The sequence below is a fragment of the Muntiacus reevesi genome, chromosome 13 (assembly GCF_963930625.1).
Source record: "Muntiacus reevesi chromosome 13, mMunRee1.1, whole genome shotgun sequence".
Lineage (NCBI taxonomy): Eukaryota > Metazoa > Chordata > Mammalia > Artiodactyla > Cervidae > Muntiacus > Muntiacus reevesi.
In genome coordinates this window covers 59,092,103-59,110,407 of record NC_089261.1, presented here as the reverse complement: position 1 = coordinate 59,110,407, position 18,305 = coordinate 59,092,103, and the positions used below count along the sequence as shown (strand labels likewise).

The following is an 18,305-nucleotide window of genomic DNA, read 5'->3' as shown; positions in this document are numbered from 1 at the left end:
ATGAGCTTATATTAGCTTACAGCAGAGTGACTGTTTATGATGTTCATTTTATATGTTATAATATCATGGATATTACCAAAATAAACATTTTCCCTTTAAAATGTTATGTAAATATTCATTAATAATTGTCACAAGTTTGCAAAGGGAAAATGACTTTTTAATTGTTTTTTTGTAATAGATTGTGTAGGAATGGAAAAGTACTGCCCAAACAGTCACTCTGATCTTAAAAATCAGTTCTGAACGCACCCAGAAAGACCACCAAACTGGGAGCCAGACTTCCTGAGTTCTAGTTTTGGCTCTGTTAACAAGCGCTTTGGCCTTGGGCCAGTCAGTAAGCCTTGTTCAGTTTCCTTAATGACGTTGTTGTAGGACGTTACTATTATAATCTTGGTTGACACCAGGACAGGTGGTCCCCAAAGGAACCAGAACTTGGAACCCAGTCTGCACGGCAGCGGTCAGGCAGCCTTGTGGTGCGGAAGTGGGAGAGAGGGCCGGGAAACAGCACCGCCTCTGAAGTCAGGTGACCTGGGGCCACTGTGTTTCCTTGATCACGAGCCACTTGTATAATCTTGGCCCAGTGGCTTCACCTCTATGTGCCTCAGTTTCCTCATCTTTAAAAAAAACTAGTAATGGTAATAATAATAATAATAACAATAATAACAATAAAACCTACCTGTTGGTATTGGGGAGATTAAATTAGTTAACATGTGTAGTCTCAAGAGAAGTCTATGACATATTCATCCAACAAATCGTTTCGGAGCACCTATTGCCAAATCCTGCTCCAGGCCCTTGAAATACATCAACAGCCAAACAGACAAAGATCTTTGTCCTCATGGAGCTTCCATCCCAGTGGAGAAAGACAAGGTACATGAAATAAAATGAACAATTGATATTTTGTTAGACCATCATAAGCCATAGAGGAATAAAGAAAAAATACAAAGGAATAATTCAGGTGTGCCAAAGCAAGTGGTAGGTGGGAGGAATTTTAATAGATGACCAGAGGCCTTGTTGAGAGGTTGACATTGGCCAGAAGGCTGGAAGCAAGTGAGAGAGTTAGTCACGCAGGTGAGGGAAGGACATTCCAAGCAAGGGTGATGGCCAGGGTCAAATCCTCAAGGCAGCAATATGCCCCAGAGGCTTGGGGCCAGTTAGGCTGAGACGCAAAAGGGGAGCAGAGGAAAAAGAGCTGAAGTCAGACAGGTACAGGTGGGATCACGGAAGGCTTTGTGGGCCGTTGTAATGTGATGCGCTTTGTGTCTGGGTGAAAAGGCAGAGGAAAGACACAGGAAATACTCAGTGTTAAGAATTCTCTGGTGGTCTAGTGGTTAGGACTCTGTGCTTCCACTGTAGAGGGCTGGGTTCAACCCATGATCAGGAAACGAAGATCCCAAAAAACAGAAAAGAAAAAAAGGAGGCTTAATTAGTACCAAGTACTATCATTAGCCATGTGGTGAAAAGTAGCATCTGGTAATAGACAAAGCTGTAACCAGGCAAGCATGAGGTTAGCATCTAAAACATTGGGTACTGGGGAGTGGGTACCCCTGTGTGTGAGTGGAGAGTATCTTGTGGGGATGGTGCCAGGAGGCAGTAAGCTGTGTGGTCTAGGTCAGCACGGCCATGCTCAGGTTACCTGGCAGCAGACGTATCACAGTGCTTACAAAGAAAAAAGGCAGGATTTTAAGTCCAGTAAACCCAGTTCAAATCCTTTCTTCTCTTCCTACTCAGCACTGTGTATACTAGAGCAAACTAACCTCTCTGCACGTCCTATTTCTCATTTGTGCAATGGGAATATTACTGTTTGTCTTAGAGGGCTCTGTGAAGACCAGATATATCAAAGCTAAAATATGGCACACATGTAGGTTTTGCTCAATTAATGGTGCGTGCTTGCTGCATCTCTTCAGTCATTTCCAACTCTGTGTGACCCCATGGATTGTGGCCCGCCAGGCTCTTCTGTCCATGGGATTCTCCAGGCAAGAATGCTGGAGTGGGTTGCCATACTCTCCTCCAGGGGATCTTCCTGACCCTGGGATGGAACTTGTTTCTCCGATGTCTCCTGCATTGACAGGCAGATTCTTTACCACTGGCGCCACCCAGGAAAACAATTAAAGTCGAATAATGGTAGTGACCGCCACTGGCAAGTGACAAGCACCAGGTCACAGTGACTGGGGTTTAGGAGGGGAACTTCTGATGGGAGCATGCTGCTGGTGGTAAGGAAGGTCTCCAGACTCACAGCAAGTAGGGACCTGATCAGGTACCAAGACAGAGATTCAGGTAAGAAGACAGGGATGCAGCTCCAAAGGCTGGGACAGTTGCTGGGGACTTGGTTTCAAGGCACACAGCAAGAACCCGGTCACTTTTAATAAAGTTTGAAATCAAAGTATAATTTGCGGCAAACCAATCTGATGCCAAGCTTCTGCCCTGGAAGACCAGGGGCAGGAATGGTTCCAGGGTCTGGGATAGGTCGAAGTTGCAAACTAGGGAGACCCCAGCAGGGCAGATGGCAGAGCTCGGGAAGCAGAGTCAGTAGAACATTATTACAGAAATGATCTTTTGGGCTCTATAGTTCTCTGTTTCTAGGTATTGATAAATAATTTGAAAATGCCCAATATAATGGTAATTTTCTAGTTTAGCCTATAAAGCCTAAAACTTACTATAGGATTGTTTGCAGCAATTTTTTTGCCTTTTTATTTTCAGCTCATATGTTATTTCAGAGCTGATAAAAGGCATTGGTTGCAGAGTATAAAATAAATCACACTTCTAAATAAACCACTGAAGAGTGTTAAATTGATTTAAGTGATTTTCAGAATATTAATATTTAAAACAGCTCTGTCCCAAGCCTCTTTATGGCTACCTATAGCAGTAATAAGGACCATTTCATTCTACCATTCTTCATCTTATATTACATAGAAAACTGTGAAAAAAACATTATTTTTTAGCACTGGAGTAGAAATGTAAGATTTCAGCTGTTTATTTGCATTTAAATACCTTGAATTTTATTCAGTCAATAACAGTATATTCGATTAATGCATTTCTTATACTCTGCCTAAGTTGAGGTGGCTAGAGTGTCATGCTTGTCTTTTTACTATTAAAGAAAACTTTGCCTTCCACTCACAGTCCTTGGCACTAAATTTGATTTTAGGCAGCATGTATTTCAGAATTAGGCTCAGTCTTGAGAAACTGGGCAGCTGCACAACTATACATTTTTGGCTTATCTGAAAATATTAAAATTGCGTACATGATTTTCCTCGCTTTTTTTAATATATAGGGGGAAAATGGCATCTGCAGTGTTCACTGGAATATCAGTGAATATCCCTCAGTGCTTTTGGGCACCAGGATGTCCCATGCATCCACTTTGGTGGTCAAGACATCCAGGCAGCACAGAGTGACAGCCAGCGATGTGAGCAAGGACACACTGGTGATGAAAGCAGCCAGCCGGCTGGGTCACAGCACACGCATTCAAAGGCATTTCTGAACCACACACATTTGTACTTACCTGGGTCCCCAGCCTTGCCCTAGGCTCACTTAACCTTTTCTTCTCTGCCTCCAACTGTCTTCTTCTTCTTCTTTTTATGTGTGTGTGTGTGCGTGCGCGCGTGCTTCGGCAACCTCCCTTTTCTTTTCCAGGCCCCTGCATCTGTGTGTGTGTCAGGGTGGCCCTCCTGACTTGGCTCTCCCACCAAGAAATCCAAATCATCCTCCCGGCCTCCGCTCAGCCTCGCCGCCCGCCTGTCACTGCTCCGCGCTCTGCACCACGCTGGCTTGTTTTGTCAATAACCATTTATTTGTTGCTGGAATAGCAGCAGCCATTACATCTGACCTCCCTGTTTCATCAATTATGGATAGATTATTGGATGTGAACATCTGCAAAAGCTTGCTGTTGAACTCACCTCCTGGCTAGGATTAGATAAAGTACTAAACTGTTGTTTATTGTCAGGCCAAAACTCTACTGGGAAGGCAGGGAATTCCAAGAGTCACAGAGCCCCCATCCGAAGGACCAAACATCGTTTCATATTGCCACCGTTTCCCCTAAGATTCCAGCCATTTATTATTTACACTTATTACTCGTCGTTATAACCTAGTTGATAAAAGCTCTTGGCAGGCATCGCGTTTCCCATCATTGTCACATCTGTCAGAATGGAAATGACTCATAAATTGTTTTCTCGTCTCTTCTATCACGGTGAAAGGGAAATAGATGAAGCTTCCTCTGTGTGCAAGCCTTCAGAGGAAGACTTTCCTACCATGTTTTATTTTCAAGAAACGTGTTCACGCCGCCAGATAGGAAAGCATTACATTGTGGATCTAAATTAGGGTTTACTGAGTTTACCAGAGTAATGGCCTGTGGTGGAAAGGATATCAAATTGTACAGAGACAATATACTCAAAATGTTTTCTCAAGGCTTTTATGGATTTCTGAGAAGGGGGAACCAGAATGAAATTTTATTGAATCCAGCCTTAAATGAGGAAAAAACCTAGTAAGAGGGATTATGAATAGGTGATGGTTTTTCCGCCACGGGAAAGACAAATCTCCTAGTGGTAATTGGTTCATGCAGAAATACAGAAATTGTCACAGGATCAGTGTTTATTAAAACCTTCCAGGTCGTCACTTGCTAATATAGAACCCTCCATGAGCCTTCCCTGTGGAACCAGAAACTGTTTTGTGCAGAATGGGCCAATGGAGGGAGGTTGGTAAGTGGCCACTTCAGGGGAAGCTGAGGAGATTGGTGTCTCACTGAGCTAGAGGCTTTTCACTGCTCAGCTCTCTGACTTGTTGCTTGTAGAGTAGAAACTGTAGTTGTCTCGATTAAAAGAGAGAAAAAAAGTGATCTATAGTCCTTCTACAGGCAGGAAGAATGACTCCTCAAGATACCATGACTAAGCGAACATAATTTCAGCCTCTAATCTGCCTCCTCGCTAAATTCCACTTGGACTCATAATGAGGGGAAGCTGTTTATTTAGAAATGTGACCGGATGAAATAGGCACACATTTACGTCATTTTAAAATGTCATATAGGGACTTCCCTGGCGTTCCAATGGTGAGGACTCGTAGCTTTCACTGCTGCAGCTCCAGGTTTAATCCTTAACTGGGGAACTAAAATCCCACAAGCCATGTGACACAACAACAACAAAAAAAAGTCATTTGAATCTTCCTTTAGGAGTCTGACTTATTTGCTGTTATGATACTTGAACTCTCCAGGATGGTTATTAACTAAAAATGTTCACATGCTTTTTATTTACCATAGCTTTAAAGTGCTGTATTTTTTCCCTATTGAGTGAGTTATAAGGCAAAACATTATATAATATAATTAATATATGTTAAGCTCTGACATACATTATATGTAATATATTAATATTATTTAATACTTAATATTATGAGCTTATTTCCTTTGAGCCAAGTAAATATTTATATATAATATTATATTATGTAATACAATAGCTCATTATATCCACATTAATGTTCCTGCAGGTACTGTACTACCAAGGACCTTCCAAAACTTTACCACATTCATTCAACAATTGTGTGAGTGCTCAGTCATGTCTGACTCTGTGTAACCCCATGGACTGTAGCCCACCAGACTCCTCTGTCCATGGGATTTCCCAGGCAAGAATACTGGAGTAGGTTGCCATTTCCTCCTCCAAGGGATCTTCCTGACCCAGGGATCAAACCCGCGTCTCTTCACTTCTACATTATCATAAGACTAGGAGCTAAGGGTACAACAGACAGAAAAACAGATATGGGTCCTGATCTTGTGGCACCTGTGATCTAGTTGGAGAGAGAGAAACATTTTTAAGTAGATACATATGGTGCTTTACTCAGTGGTGAAACAGCACAAAGTAGAGAGAGAGTGAGAGAGAGAGAGAGAGAGAGAGAGAGAGTGTGTGTGTGTGTGTGTGTGTGTGTATGCCCACAAGAGTCGTGCATGAAATCAGAAAGAGCAGTGCAGGCAGAGGGGCATGGAGATGGCGAGATCTGAGTTGATTCCTGACAGCAGGAGGTCTCTGTGGCTGGAGGGAGGTCTCCAGAGTCCTGCACATTCCAGTAAGACATACATGTTGCCATTTCTGCATGGGCAAGGTGACAGTACCTGTTTGGCCAAATTAATTTGATGGGCTCTTCATTTGATTCTGTTTGCCACCACCCTCTTTAGTCTCCATATATAACAGAGAATTGAAATGATTGGTAATGTTATCATAAATATAAGATAATCATTCTTCATACTTCATTTTCGTCCTCCTATAGACATTGTTGTCCTAATGCTCCTGCAGGTACTGTATTACCAGTACCTTCCATAACTTGACCACATTCATTCAACAATTGTGTGTGTGTGTATGATCAGTCCTGTCCAACGTGTGTGACCCCATGGACTGCAACACGCCAGGCCTCCCTGTATCTCACCATCTCCCGGAGTTTGCCTAAGCTCATGTCCATTGAATTGGTGATGCTATCTAACCATCTCATCCTCTGCCACCCTCTTCTCCTTTTGCCTTCAGTCTTTGCCAGCATCAAGGTCTTTTCCAATGAGTGGAACTGGAGACTTTGTTAGTTTAAAAAATATGCAAAATTTTCCCCTCAAATCTTTTCTGACAGTGAAATCTTTAATCATTTTGTATAACCTGCATCAACTCTCGCTGTAGAAAGAATCCACCTGTATTGTTTTTCACTGGTAAACATGGAAGGGGAAAAAGGCTTGAAGTTATTTACTTGCCACTTTAGTTCCATAGAACTCTTTTACCTCTCAGTCCTTCTCAGTTTTTCCCTTTGGGTGCAAGAAAGAGGCTCATGCAGATGACCTCCGGCAGGTCATTGATGGTAAAGATTCCTGTGGCCACAAGGGAGATCATAGCCCGTGAGTCCCTAAAGCCAGTGGACAATTGGCTTCACAAACTGAAAGACTCGGGAACTGGAGGAGTCCTGGGAGAAGAGGGGCTCAGTTTCCTTATTACCCCCTTAGCAGTAGTCGTCAGTCTGACCCACTCTGTTGACGTGACTTGACCACACTGTTGGTGGTCTTTGGGCACCTTCTCACTTCTGCCATTACCCACTGTTCCTGAATTTCCTAGAGAATATGACTGAGCTAGCTGATCACTCTATTCTTCCACTGAATAGAACTTTTCATGTCTGGCCATCTCAGTGATGCCTTTGGTCAAGTGCCTTCTACAAAATATACAGCAAAACCTTCTGTGGATTTCCCAAGCAGGAAATAAAGGGCAGGGAAATTTTCTTTTCAAAGGAGCTGTAAATATAACTCACATCATGATTGGTCTGTACAAGATAAATGTTTCCATGCTTTCTGATTTACCACATAGAAAATAATCATTGAGAGTTTGAATAAAAATTCTTTGTGAACATGTCTGTTGTTAATATAGTACACACATATATTGACTAATTTAGAAAATGACAGTTTTAGGTAATATGTTCCAGTTTACTACTGAGGAACCTTTTGTTTGTAAGTGGAATTCTGTTTCATTATTTTGGAGTTTGAGGGTCATGTGTATATGGAATGTATAGAGAGAGAGCTTTTAGTGAAAGAAAATTCTTGGAAATTTTTATTTCTACCCTTATAGCTTTTGAAAATGCAATGTGAGAGATTAACCAGTAATTCTAATTCACTTTATGAATTTAAGGATAACCGTGAATTTTCATCCAATTTTTAAATATTTCAAGGTGTAAAAAAGTTTGCTATCTTTGAATAGCACTGATCATTGTATATGTAACAATCACTATTTAATATGAACCAAAAGCTTTGTAGATTTAGCCTTTCTTGTTATCACGTACTGCATGGTAGGGGTATTTTTTTAAAAGCAGTTTATTAAAAATATGCAATATTTTTCAAATAAGGGAGGAAGGCTGAAAATAAAATTTCAAGTGAATGAAATGACTTATCATTTTGTTTCTCTTGTTTTAAAAAAAATTGAACATAAAATAAATTCATCAGGGATTTTGAAGCCAGAGATAAATGGTTAAAATAATTAGGATATATCTTCAACTTAATATATCAATGTAGTCTAAAATAAAAATCATATTTTTGGAATGGAGTATTCTAGATCATTTGGTCCTACCCCTTTATCTTTCAGACTTGGAAACTGAAGCTCAAGGTAACCGAGTGACCTGTCAAAGGTCACATTCTGAGCTTGAGGCCTAAGAGAAACAAGAATTCATGTCTTTTAACACTGAGTTCTTTCTGCACTGGGCCATCAACCTTCACTTTCTGTGTCAGGTGATCTAAACAGTCGGTGTGTAACAGTTCAAATGATGAGTAATGCATTTCAGGGCAAAAGAATACACAGTCCAAATGATCAATATAAATAGTAAGGCTAAACTACTCCTAACTTAAGGGTATAGTTTCAGCAGAATGCAAACTATTTAACTACTTTTGTATGTTATTGTTTGCAGAGCTGCACACTTGTTTGTCCTCGGTGTTCATTCAATATAACATATTTGAAGCAAAAGATTACTGTATTTACTGCATGTCAGACACAGTGCCTTTGCAGAAAGTGTGTAAGAGCCTTTAAGTGATGGGGAAACAGTTCTGTTTACCCTCATTTTTATCATCTTCTCCCATCGCCTATTGCTGTCCCTAGTAAAATGCTCTCAGCGCCGTTGCTGCCCAGTCTGGTCCTCAGCCTGTTACTGCAGCGCTTGTCAGAAATCATTAGCCACTGATTTCTTTGACTAATGTTGCAGTTGATTGTCTGAATCATGTTCAGACGCTGTAAATGAGGCAGAAACATCCTTTCTGCTCACCAACTGTGAAATGGCTAAAGGGACTGAGATTGCCAGAAATCAGAATAAATGTGTTTCCAATAAGATTTGACAATGATTTCAAGCTCAAGATGGCAAACTTGATTGTTTTATTTCTGTATTTCTTATTGCACAAGAATAAATCTGTATCATTTCCTTTTTCTCCTCAAAGTGATGCACAGCGCAGAGCCCAGCGTTGCACCTTTGTTATGAAGTGGCCCAACTCGGGTTTTGTGTAGGGCTGTATAACAGAATCTTAGCTCTGCTGCCTTTTTATGGTGGGCAAGGAAGAAAAAGATTTTTAAAAATGCACCCCAGGCAATGGACTCATAACTTCTTATTTATAGACAAGTCCGATGGATCCCTGTTGTGGTTTTATAGATGTATTTTGGTGCAGTTGGGTTTATTTAAACTCTTCTAGAACTCAGACTTGTAGACAGAATTTGAAATAAAATGTTCAAGTGTTAAGCAAAAGTGTTGGGGTTTCATCCTCACTTGTTTTGGAGTGTCCTGGATGCCTCTATGAGTTTGGAGCTTTGAGGAGGAAAAATAGCTCTTTCAGGTATTGGAAGAACCATCCCATGAAAGAGGAATGGACTTATCTTGTCCCACAAAACACAACCTTGTCTAGCAGTCAGAGTCATAGATTTTGATTCAACTTAACTAACATTTTTTTTTCACGTAATTCTCCAGTGATTCAGTGCCTCGTCTCACAGGAGGATAGTCTCCCATCAGGAAAATTGTTCAAGCAAAGACTAGATGAGAATTTCTCAGTGGCAGTGCTATTTACATTTGGAACTGGTCACTTCTTTGTCATAGAAGAAGGGGGTATATCATGTGAATTACAGGCTATTGGGCTGCATCCCTTGCTTCTCCCAATTATGACAGCCTAAAACATGTCCAGACATTGTCAAATATCCCCTATGAGGCAAAAAACCCCCGTTTGAGAACCACTCAGTTAGATAAGACTTGGGAAAACTAAGCAGCTGCTTCCTTCAAATCCTTAGTAGTAGAACCATATAACATCTTTTCAAGGTAGATTTTATCCATTTCAATTTTACACCCGAGGAAATAAAACTCACAGATACTAAGTCACTTGACATATGTCACTTAGCTCAGTAGTAAGCCTGTCTGACTCGAGTCAAAGGTATTTAAAGAAAATTTGAGCACCCAGAGGGAGATTTGATTAATTTCCATAAGGCCCTTCCAAAGCCTGGTCGATGCCCTCAGAGTAAAAGTCCCAACTGATTTCAAGTATCGAGTTAACTAAGGAAGAGAGTTGTGGGGGGAAGGTAGTAAGTGGAGAAAGAAATCTATATAGAAAAACTACCAAAAATGTGAAATAAAAGAAGTGGAGTTTACTGAAATTTTTGAAGAGCTACAGATTTCCATCTCAGATGGGCTAGGTGCTGTAACTTATTTTAGACGTTGTTTTCCTACAGAAACAATGGCAGTGTGGGTCACCAGCCAGAGTACAGAGGCCCATTTTAAACTTTATGTCACTCATCTGTATTAGTTTGAGTTGTGCATGCTCTGTGCCATGCCAGGAGACAGAAAAGTATTTCCCCTCCTTTCCCTAAAATTTTCCATCAAATCTTGAAAGCTTGGAATGATGGGAAACCAGGCAGCCAACTGCACAATCTTTGATGTGGCATTTTCACCAAACACATTGAGCTGCCTAGAAAGAAGAAAAGACAAAAACTATGAATTTTCCTTCCCCTAGACTTAGCGACTAAACAACCACCACGACAATGAGTTTTGAATGCATCAAAATACTTTGCACCTGATATTCTTTTTTCTCTTCTCTTTGATTTGTGATGACAGAATTTAACCTTCCAGATACTAGATTTGTTTCCAACAAATTACATGCCACAGGGATATTCAATCAAATACAGTGGATCCTTCAGATTTCCACACTGTATTTTCTCACTTAAAGTATTCTTTGTAAAGAAGAGTCCACTATTTGTCTAGTGATTTAAGTTTATCAATATTCATTAATTTGCAAATTATACCTTAATTAAAAAGCAGGTAACATAACTTACTGTAAGGTCAATATAACACATCTTTATTTTCTACATAATTTGAATTTTTTTGAGGTATTTAATATTCATTTTTTGAATTGAAGAATAATTAATTTACAATATGTTGTTAGTTTCAGATATACAGCAAAGTGAACCAGTTTTTTTTCAGATTATTTTCCATTATAAGTTATTACAAGATATTGAACAGTGTCCCCAAAGTAAACCTTTGTTGCTTATCTATTTTATGTATAGTAGTGTGTATCTGTTAATCCTGTACTACTAATTTATCTCTCCCTTTCCTCTTTGATAATTAACAGTTTCTTTTCTATGTCTGTGAGTCTGTTTCTATTTTGTACATAGATACTTTTGTATCATTTTTTGGATTTCACATATAAGTGATATCCTATGATACTTGTCTTTGTCGGACTTACTTAGTATGTTAATCTCTAGGTTCATCCGTGTTGCTGCAAATGGCATTATTTCATTTTTTATGGCTCAGTAGTATTCCACTCTGTACATATACCACATCTTGTTTATCCGTTCACCTGTTGACGGACATTTAGGTGGCTTCCATGTCTTGGCTATTGTAAACAGTGCTGCAGTGCACATTGGAGTGCATGCTGCTGCTGCTGCTGCTAAGTCACTTAAGTCATATCCGATTCTGTGTGACCCCATAGACGGCAGCCCACAAGGCTTCTCTGTCCCTGGGATTCTCCAGGCAAGGATACTAGAGTGGGTTGCCATTTCCTTCTCCAATGCATGCATGCATGCTAAGTCACTTAAGTCATATCCAACTGTGTGCGACCCCATAGACGTCAGCCCACCAGGCTTCTCTGTCCCTGGGATCCTCCAGGCAAGGATACTGGAGTGGGTTGCCATTTCCTTCTCCAATGCATGTATGCATGCATGCTAAGTCACTTCAGTCGTGTCCAACTCTGTGCGACCCTATGGACAGCAGCCCACCAGGCTCCTCTGTCCACAGGATTCTCTAGGCAAGAATACTGGAGTGGGATGCATTTCCTTCTCCAGTTGGAGTGCATGTTTCTTTTTAAATTAGAGATTTTGTCTTTTCTGGATATATGCCCAAGAGTGGGTTTGCTAGATCATATGGTAGCTCTACTTTTAGTTTTTTAGGGAACCTCCCTACTGTTTTCCATAATGGCTGCACCAATTTACATTCCCACCAATAGTTATTTTCTACACAATTTATAATGTTATGTTATTTTTCCACATACCATATATATGTATATTATATTTGTGTGTGTGTATATGTATACATATCTATATACAACCAGTAATGCTGAAGAAGCTGAAGTTGAATGGTTCTATGAAGACATCAAAAAGATGTCCTTTTCATTATAGGGGACTGGAATGCAAAAGTAGGAAGTCAAGAGATACCTGGAGTAACAGGCAAATTTGGCCTTGGAGTACGGAATGAACCAGGGCAAAGGCTAAGAGAGTTTTGCCAAGAGAACGCACTGGTCATAGCAAACACCCTCTTCCAACAACACAAGAGATGACTCTACACATGGACATCACCAGATGGTCAACACTGAAATCAGATTGATTATACTCTTTGCAGCCAAAGATGGAGAAGCTCTATACAGTCAGCAAAAACAAGACTGGGAGCTGACTGTGGCTCAGATTATGAACTCCTTATTGCCAAATTCAGACTTAAACTGAAGAAAGTAGGGATAACCACTAGACCATTCAAGTATGACCTAAATCAAATCCCTTATGACTATATAGTGGAAGTGAGAAATAGATTTAAGGGACTAGATCTGATAGACAGAGAGCCTGATGAACTATGGACGGAGGTTCGTGACAGTGTACAGGAGACAGGGATCAAGACCATCCCCATGAAAAAGAAATGCAAAAAGGCAAAGTGGTTGTCTGAGGAGGCCTTACAAATAGCTGTGAAATGAAGAGAAGCGAAATGCAAAGGAGAAAAGGAAAGATTTTCCCATTTGAGTGCAGAGTTCCAAAGAATAGCCAGGAGAGATAAGAAAGCCTTCCTCAGTGATCATTTCAAAGAAATAGAGGAAAACAACAGAATGGGAAAGACTAGAGATCTCTAGAAGAATATTAGAGATACCAATATCTCTAATTGGTTTGTAATATTGCAAATTTGCAATATTGCAATTTCATGCAAAAATGGGCCCAATAAAGGACAGAAATGGTATGGACCTAACAGAAGAAGATACTAAGAAGAGGTGGCAAGAATACACAGAAGAACTGTACAAAAAAGATCTTCATGACCCAGATAATCACAATGGTGTGATCACTCACTGAGAGCCAGACATCCTGAAATGTGAAGTCAAGTGGGCCTTAGAAAGCATCACTATGAACAAAGCTAGTGGATGTGATGGAATTCCAATTGAGCTATTTCAAATCCTAAAAGGTGATGCTGTGAAAGTGCTGCACTCAGTATGCCAGCAAATTTGGAAAACTCAGCAGTGGCCACAGGACTGCAAAAGGTCCGTTTTCATTCCAGTCCCTAAGAAAGGCAATGCCAAAGAATGCTCAAACTATCGCACAATCGCACTCATCTCACATGCTAGTAAAGTAATGCTCAAAATTCTCCAAGCCAGGCTTCAGCAATACATGAACAGAGAACTTCCAGATGTTCAAGCTGGTTTTAGAAAAGGCAGAGGAACCAGAGATCAAATTGCCAACACCCGCTGGATCATCGAAAAAGCAAGAGAGTTCCAGAAAAACATCTATTTCTGCTTTATTGACTATGACAAAGCCTTTGACTGTGTGGATCACAATAAACTTTGGAAAATGCTGAAGGAGATGGGAATACCAGACCACCTGACCTGCCTCTTGAGAAACCTGTATGCAGGTCAGGAAGCAACAGTTAGAACTGGACATGGAACAACAGACTGACTCAAAATAGGAAAAGGAGTACATCACGACTGTATATTGTCACCCTGCTTATTTAACTTATATGCAGAGTACATCATGAGAAACGCTGGGCTGGAAGAAACACAAGCTGGAATCAAGATTGCCGGGAGAAATATCAATAACCTCAGATATACAGATGATATCACCCTTATGGCAGAAAGTGAAGCGGAACTAAAAAGCCTCTTGATGAAAGTGAAAGAGGAGAGTGAAAATGTTGGCTTAAAGCTTAACATTCAGAAAACTAAGATCATGGCATCTTGTCCCATCACCTCATGGGAAACAGATGGGGAGACAGTGGAAACAGTGTCAGACTTTATTTTTGGGGGCTCCAAAATCACTGCAGATGGTGACTGCAGCCATGAAATTAAAAGATGCTTACTCCTTGGAAGGAAAGTTATGGCCAACCTAGATAACATATTAAAAAGCAGAGACATTACTTTGCCAACAAAGATCCATCTGGTCAAGGCTATGGTTTTTCCAGTGGTCATGTATGGATGTGAGAGTTGGACTGTGAAGAAAGTTGAGCTCCGAAAAATTGATGCTTTTGAACTGTGGTGTTGGAGAAGACTCTTGAGAGTCCCTTGGACTGCAAGGAGATCCAACCAGTCCATCCTAAAGGAGATCAGTCCATGGTGTTCATTGGAAGGACTGATGCTGAAGCTGAAACTCCAGTACTTTGACTACCTCATGCGAAGAGTTGACTCATTGGAAAAGACCCTGATGCTGGGAGGGATTGGGGGGAGGAGGAGAAGGGGATGACAGAGGATGAGATGGCTGGATGGCATCACCGACTCAATGGGTATGAGTTTGAGTAAACTCTGGGAGTTTGTGACGGACAGGGAGGCCTGGCATGCTGTGATTCATGGGGTCGCAAAGAATCAGACACGACTGAGTGACTGAACTGAACTGATATATATATATATATATGTGTGTGTGTATTCCCCTTTGGGCCAGTAATGAACTATATTTTTCCCACTGCCTGTATATTTCCTATTTTTAGGTAAAGTGTTTAAGGTGAGTGATGAACTCTCTAACGTCACAAATAGAATATGTTGTCTCTTCTCTGAGGAGGGAGTTCTCCAGGAGCTCTTCACTGATGGCTGGTTAACAAAGTCCTAGAAAATTCTCATCCCAAGTTCAAATAGCTCTCTGTATTATCTCGTACATCTCAGAGGGAGGTTTTCATTTTTGCTTCTGAGGGAGATTTCTTAGGCCAGATGTGCAGGGTGTAGTAGAAGTACATCTTGCATCCCAGTCTTCTTACGCTAAGGTGAGTGTTCATTCCAGCCAACCCCATCGTGTTCCATGAGGAAGCTGCTGTAAAATCAAGCCCAAGGTCAAAACTAGAAGCCCAGACTGAGCTGGTATTTGCCCTGGCTGCTCCCTGGGAGTGCTGCATACTTGTGTGGGAGAGGAGCCATCAATACTGAAGTGTTTACCTGTGATTTCCTGGACACCTACCCTCCTAACCATGGTCAGAGGAGGCGCAGCCCTAAGATAATGCTGGGTGCTCCAAGATGTTACATTGCTGCTTCCAGTTCACAGTGACCGGGTACATTGGAGCTTGGTGCAGGATGAGCAGCTGAAGCCCTGGTAAACTTGTCTTCAGTCATTGCTAATTCACACAGCTGCATCAGTGCAAACCTCTGTACCATGACACTGTAAATGCCTTGAAGGTCTGTAAGCATGCTCTCTTCTCTGTAAGGTTTCCCAGGGTCTAATGGGGGCTTCCCCAGTGGCTCAGCGGTAAAGAATTCACCTGCAGCACAGGAGCTGCAGGAGACCCAGGTTGGATCTCTGGGTCGGAAAGATTCCCCTAGAGGAGGGCATGGCAACCACACTCCAGTATTCTTGCCTGGAGAATTCCATGGACAGAGGAGACTGGCGGGCTGTATATAATAGTCTGTGGGGTTGCAAAGAGTCGGACACGACACAAGCAGGGTCTATCACAGCACTGGTACCCAATAACAATATTTACTGACTAAATTATTTTTGACACAAAAATATAGTAATATTTGATCTTTAAATTTCTAGAATGTCATTTAAAACATGTGTAGACCAAAAGAGACACTAGACAGTCTCTTCCTAAATATTTTGATGCTTGGATTTAATAAAGTCTCTTATAAATTCACAAAATTCAGAGATTCTGTCCTTTAACTCCGAAAGTTCTATGTCATGTCGTATCAGACTTAGTCTAAGTGTTGTCATCTGTGCAGGACAGAGTCAAAAGAAAATTCTCAGGCTCATACAAGACTTACTAAGAGGCTTAAAATTAAGAATCGAATTGTTGAACTTTGCAGGTTTAACAGGAATTACAACACAGGGTCAAGATGTATCAGTAAGTTTTAATATCAGTATTATGTCAAGCAGTCACTAGCAAACCACACACACACACACACACACACACACACAAATTAGGAGGTATCACCATGGCCTCACTAAAACTATTTCCTAAATATTAACTTTAAGAAAGTAAAGATGAATATCAACACTGTCTCTAACATGCAAACTTTCTAAGATGCCTAATTCATGCTGGGGACACATCCTGCATGTCCATCTTCCCTCATGCTGACTCTCTCTCTCAACACTGTCAAATGACTTTCACTAATTCTTTCTTAGAAAATGTGCAAAAAGGATTTCCATAGAGGTCTTTGGAGATTTCCTGTGTCTTCATGTGTGTAATAGGTTGGGTCAAGTAACAATGAAGGAGGAAGAAGGAATTTTATTTTCCTTCTTCTAGCCCATGAAAGGGAAATAGAATAAAAAGGAAAATCATACCATGCAGATGTCAGTGTTAAATTAAGATCATACATTTGGCCGTGGCAGCCATAGTCTTTTGATTATTGAAGAGATTGTTGGTAATGAAGTACATTTGTAAGAAATATTTTTAGTGTATTCTGAACACGTGTACAAACTGTGAGATATGCCTCTAATAAAATGATAGATTTAGAAATTGCCTGGCACCTAAATTCATGCTTTTCAAACAGCTATTTATAGGAAGAGAAATGATATTTAACCTACCCCAGTAGACTATTATAATCTGCCTTATATTACCTAAGATAATAGTTCTATATTTTCAAATAATGTTGTAACCCATTCAGTTATTTATTCACACCTAAGTTATATCAATTGGAAGATTTTGGATTGTGCAGGAAAAGAATTATTTTTACAAAAGTAAGACTTCACTGTCAAGGCTCAGAGAGATCGCTGTGAAATGAGTAATACAATAGATAAAAATAAACCAAACCAACATGAATTTTTAATAGAAAAATTTTGTGGTGACATGAAAGACAACTATTAATTTGGTTCTTTTCTGTTTTGAAATGAAACATCAGTGAATCTGGTCATGTTATATGTTTAATACGTATTGCTCTTTCCCCATAGGTCCTCAACACTTACGGCAAAATCTCTACAGACCTGGATGATGATCTCAGCCTGGGGAGAGCCTATGAAGCAACGGCCAAGGTCCTGCAGAGGTAAGTTTGCACATCCTTGTCTTGCTGTCACTGTGAATTCACTCAACTGTGAAAGACTTAAATTGTTTGAGGTCTGTCGCTTTCCATTACTGCCTGCTTAAATTTTAAGCAGTGCCCTTCTTAAGTGACCCTTTCATCATAAGTTATTTTAAACCAAGGTGGTATTTTTAAACTTGCACCTAAACTCTTCTTTGTCTGTTCTTCCTCCTTACTATTTTACTTTTTGATTTTCTGGAAGTTTGGTGATGACCTTGAATGAGAGGAGAAAATCAGGTCACCTCTCACAGGTTAAAAAAGCAGAGAGCACATAGACAGTACGCTTCAGTGACTGGTTCACCGTAACCTTTCCAGATCTCTTCTTTGAGGAAAGTTTCCATTTTATGCTTCTTCCATTAAGACATCCATCTCTCCTTTGAACACATTTGGATAAACGATCAGGTGCAAAAACAGTATTCCCAATGTTTCATTTAAAACAGAAAAATTGAACAAAAATATACATAAACAACTTGTAATACAAATTTTTCCATTGAAAATATATATGGCATTCACTCATCATATTGTGATTGTTGTGTACTCCATTTAATCACTGCATTATACTCCAGCCAAGATAGAGTAAGGATAAGAAAAGCTATCAAAGTTATGGCCTTGGCTTTTGGTATGTTACCTTATATCCAAGACAGAGCTTTTAAATAATTTTGTAGTAGTAGTGTTAACTATGGAGTGGTAATAGTAGTAAATATTGTTGTTGTTGTTGTTTAGTCCAGTTGTGTCCGACCTTCTTGCAGCCCCATGGACTGTATTGTAGCCTCCTCTGTCCGTGGGATTTCCCAGACAAGAATACTTGACTGGGTTGCCATTTCCTTCTCCAGGTGATCTTCCCGACCCAGGGATCAAACCTGCGTTTCCTACATCGGCAGGCAGATTCTTTACTGCTGAGCCAGCAGGGAAGCCCAGTAGTAAATATAGATTGTGTCAAATTCTGATTTGTTCCTATCTGTATTTCAGTTATAAATGCATACAACTGGTGGTATTTTAAAAGGTAAAATTATTATTCCAAAGGCACTTAAAATGTCTAATGCATTGAAAATGGATCTTCATTATGTAATTATCATTGCCAATATAACAACCATTAAATACTAAATAAATAATTAATTAAATATCA

At 40.2% G+C, this 18,305-nt stretch overlaps 1 protein-coding gene across 2 annotated transcripts in view; it reads left to right on the top strand.

The window, feature by feature from the left end:
* TTC29 (tetratricopeptide repeat domain 29) overlaps nucleotides 1-18,305 on the top strand; it is a 272,924-nt gene that overhangs the window by 135,723 nt on the left and 118,896 nt on the right. For both annotated transcript variants that reach the window (XM_065904587.1, XM_065904586.1), the window contains one exon: nucleotides 17,052-17,143. In XM_065904587.1, coding sequence (XP_065760659.1) covers nucleotides 17,052-17,143 — 92 coding nt within the window. The remainder of the gene's footprint in view (nucleotides 1-17,051; nucleotides 17,144-18,305) is intronic.